We start from the raw sequence: 1,774 nt of genomic DNA, 5'->3' as shown, positions 1-1,774 counted from the left end.
GGGGGGGGCAGGGGTGGGGCAGGGGGTGCTCAGGGTGTCCCTCCCTGCAGTGGGTGGACGCGTGGACTTCGAGGACTTTGTGCAGATGATGGGCCCGAAGCTGCGGGAGGAGACGGCTCACATGGTGGGCGTGAAGGAGCTGAAGATCGCCTTCCGTGAGGTGTGGGCACCACCAGGGCTGGGGACACGGGGGGGACAGCAGCCTGGAGGGACCGTGGGGAGCCATGGGGACAAGGGACACGGAGGGTGAAGAGCCATGGGGACAGGGAGCATGGGCACGGAGGGGGCGGTGACCATGGGAAGGTCGTGAGGTGGTGGTGGTGGAGGGGACAGTGGGTGTGGGGAGATTGTGAGGTGACTGTGGGTATGGAGGGGACCGTGGGCATGGAGGGGACAGTGAGCAAGGGAAGATCATGGGGACACCATGACCCTTGGGAAGTGGTGACCGTGGGGGTGACCACAGGCATGGAGGGGACAGTGAGCAAGGGAAAATCATGGGGACACCATGACCCTTGGGAAGTGGTGACCATGGGGGTGACCACAGGCATGGGAAGGATGATAACTATGAGAAGACCATCAGGTGACCACGACCACAAGAGAGTGGTGACCATGGGGGTGGTGGCAGGCATGGAGACCATGGGAAGGCCATGGGGAGAAGGTGATGGTAGGGGTGACTGCAGAGGTGATGGTGAGCACGGGAAACCCGTGGGGTGACCACAGGCATGGAGAGGACAGTGACCACGGGAAGACCATGGGGAGACCATGACTATGGTGGGATGGTGACCATGGGCTTAACCATGACCATGGTGGGATGGTGACCATGGGCTTAACCATGACCGTGGTGGGATGGTGACCACGGGCTTAACCATGACCGTGGTGAGATGGTGACCACGGGCTTAACCATGACTATGGTGGGATGGTGACCATGGGCTTAACCATGACCATGGTGGGATGGTGACCACGGACTTAACCATGACCATGGTGGGATGGTGACCATGGGCTTAACCATGACCGCGGTGGGATGGTGACCATGGGCTTAACCATGACCGTGGTGGGATGGTGACCACGGGCTTAACCATGACCGCGGTGGGATGGTGACCACGGGGGTGACTACAGGCGTGGAAGGACAACGACCATGGGGAGACCATGAGGAGAGACCATGGCCACGGGAAACTGGTGCCCATGGGATGCCCACGGCCCCAGAGGGAGGGTGAGGAGGAGGAGGGGGGGGGTGGGAAAGGTGCCCCCCCCCAACCCGTGGGTGCTGCAGTTCGACATGAACGGGGACGGGGAGATCAGCAGCGCCGAGATGCGCGAGGCCATCGCGGCCCTGCTGGGGGAGCAGCTGAAGGCCCAGGAGGTGGATGAGATCCTGCAGGACGTGGACCTGAACGGGGACGGGCGCGTGGACTTCGACGGTGAGAGGACAGAGAGCACAGCCTCACCCCCCCCCCAGCACGTGGCTCAGCCCCACGGCCCCTCACGCCCTCCTCCCTTGTCCCGCAGAGTTCGTGATGATGTTGTCATCGCGGTGATGGAGCCTGGTGGCAGGAGGGACCATCCCAACAACCTCCCCCCCAGCCCAAAACCTCCCTGCCTGCCCACCCGGCACATCCTCGCTGCCGTCATTAGGGTTCAGAGTGAACAGCTGGAGCTGAACCTGCAAGGAACACACCTGCCCCAAACCCCCAGCGTTAGGGTTCAGAGTGAACAGCCAGAGCTGAGCCCATGGGGGAGACACCAGCTCCACCCCCACCACCTCTCTGCCTTCATT

At 62.7% G+C, this 1,774-nt stretch overlaps 1 protein-coding gene across 1 annotated transcript; it reads left to right on the top strand.

Moving 5' to 3' along the window:
- Positions 1–50: 50 nt before the first annotated feature.
- On the top strand, positions 51–1,535 carry LOC104392882 (calcium-binding protein 4-like; the record flags this gene model as incomplete). The annotated part of the gene is made up of 3 exons (XM_010002319.1): positions 51–160; positions 1,271–1,418; positions 1,507–1,535. Coding segments are annotated over 3 exons (287 nt in total), but the record flags the coding sequence as incomplete, so codon positions are not given.
- Between the last annotated feature and the right edge of the window lie 239 nt (positions 1,536–1,774).

Source organism: Chaetura pelagica, unplaced genomic scaffold, assembly GCF_000747805.2.
Source record: "Chaetura pelagica isolate M959 unplaced genomic scaffold, ChaPel_1.0 scaffold2527, whole genome shotgun sequence".
Classification (NCBI taxonomy): Eukaryota; Metazoa; Chordata; class Aves; order Apodiformes; family Apodidae; genus Chaetura; species Chaetura pelagica.
Note: the sequence above shows the minus strand (reverse complement) of the source record. Positions and strands in the feature narration are given on the sequence as shown.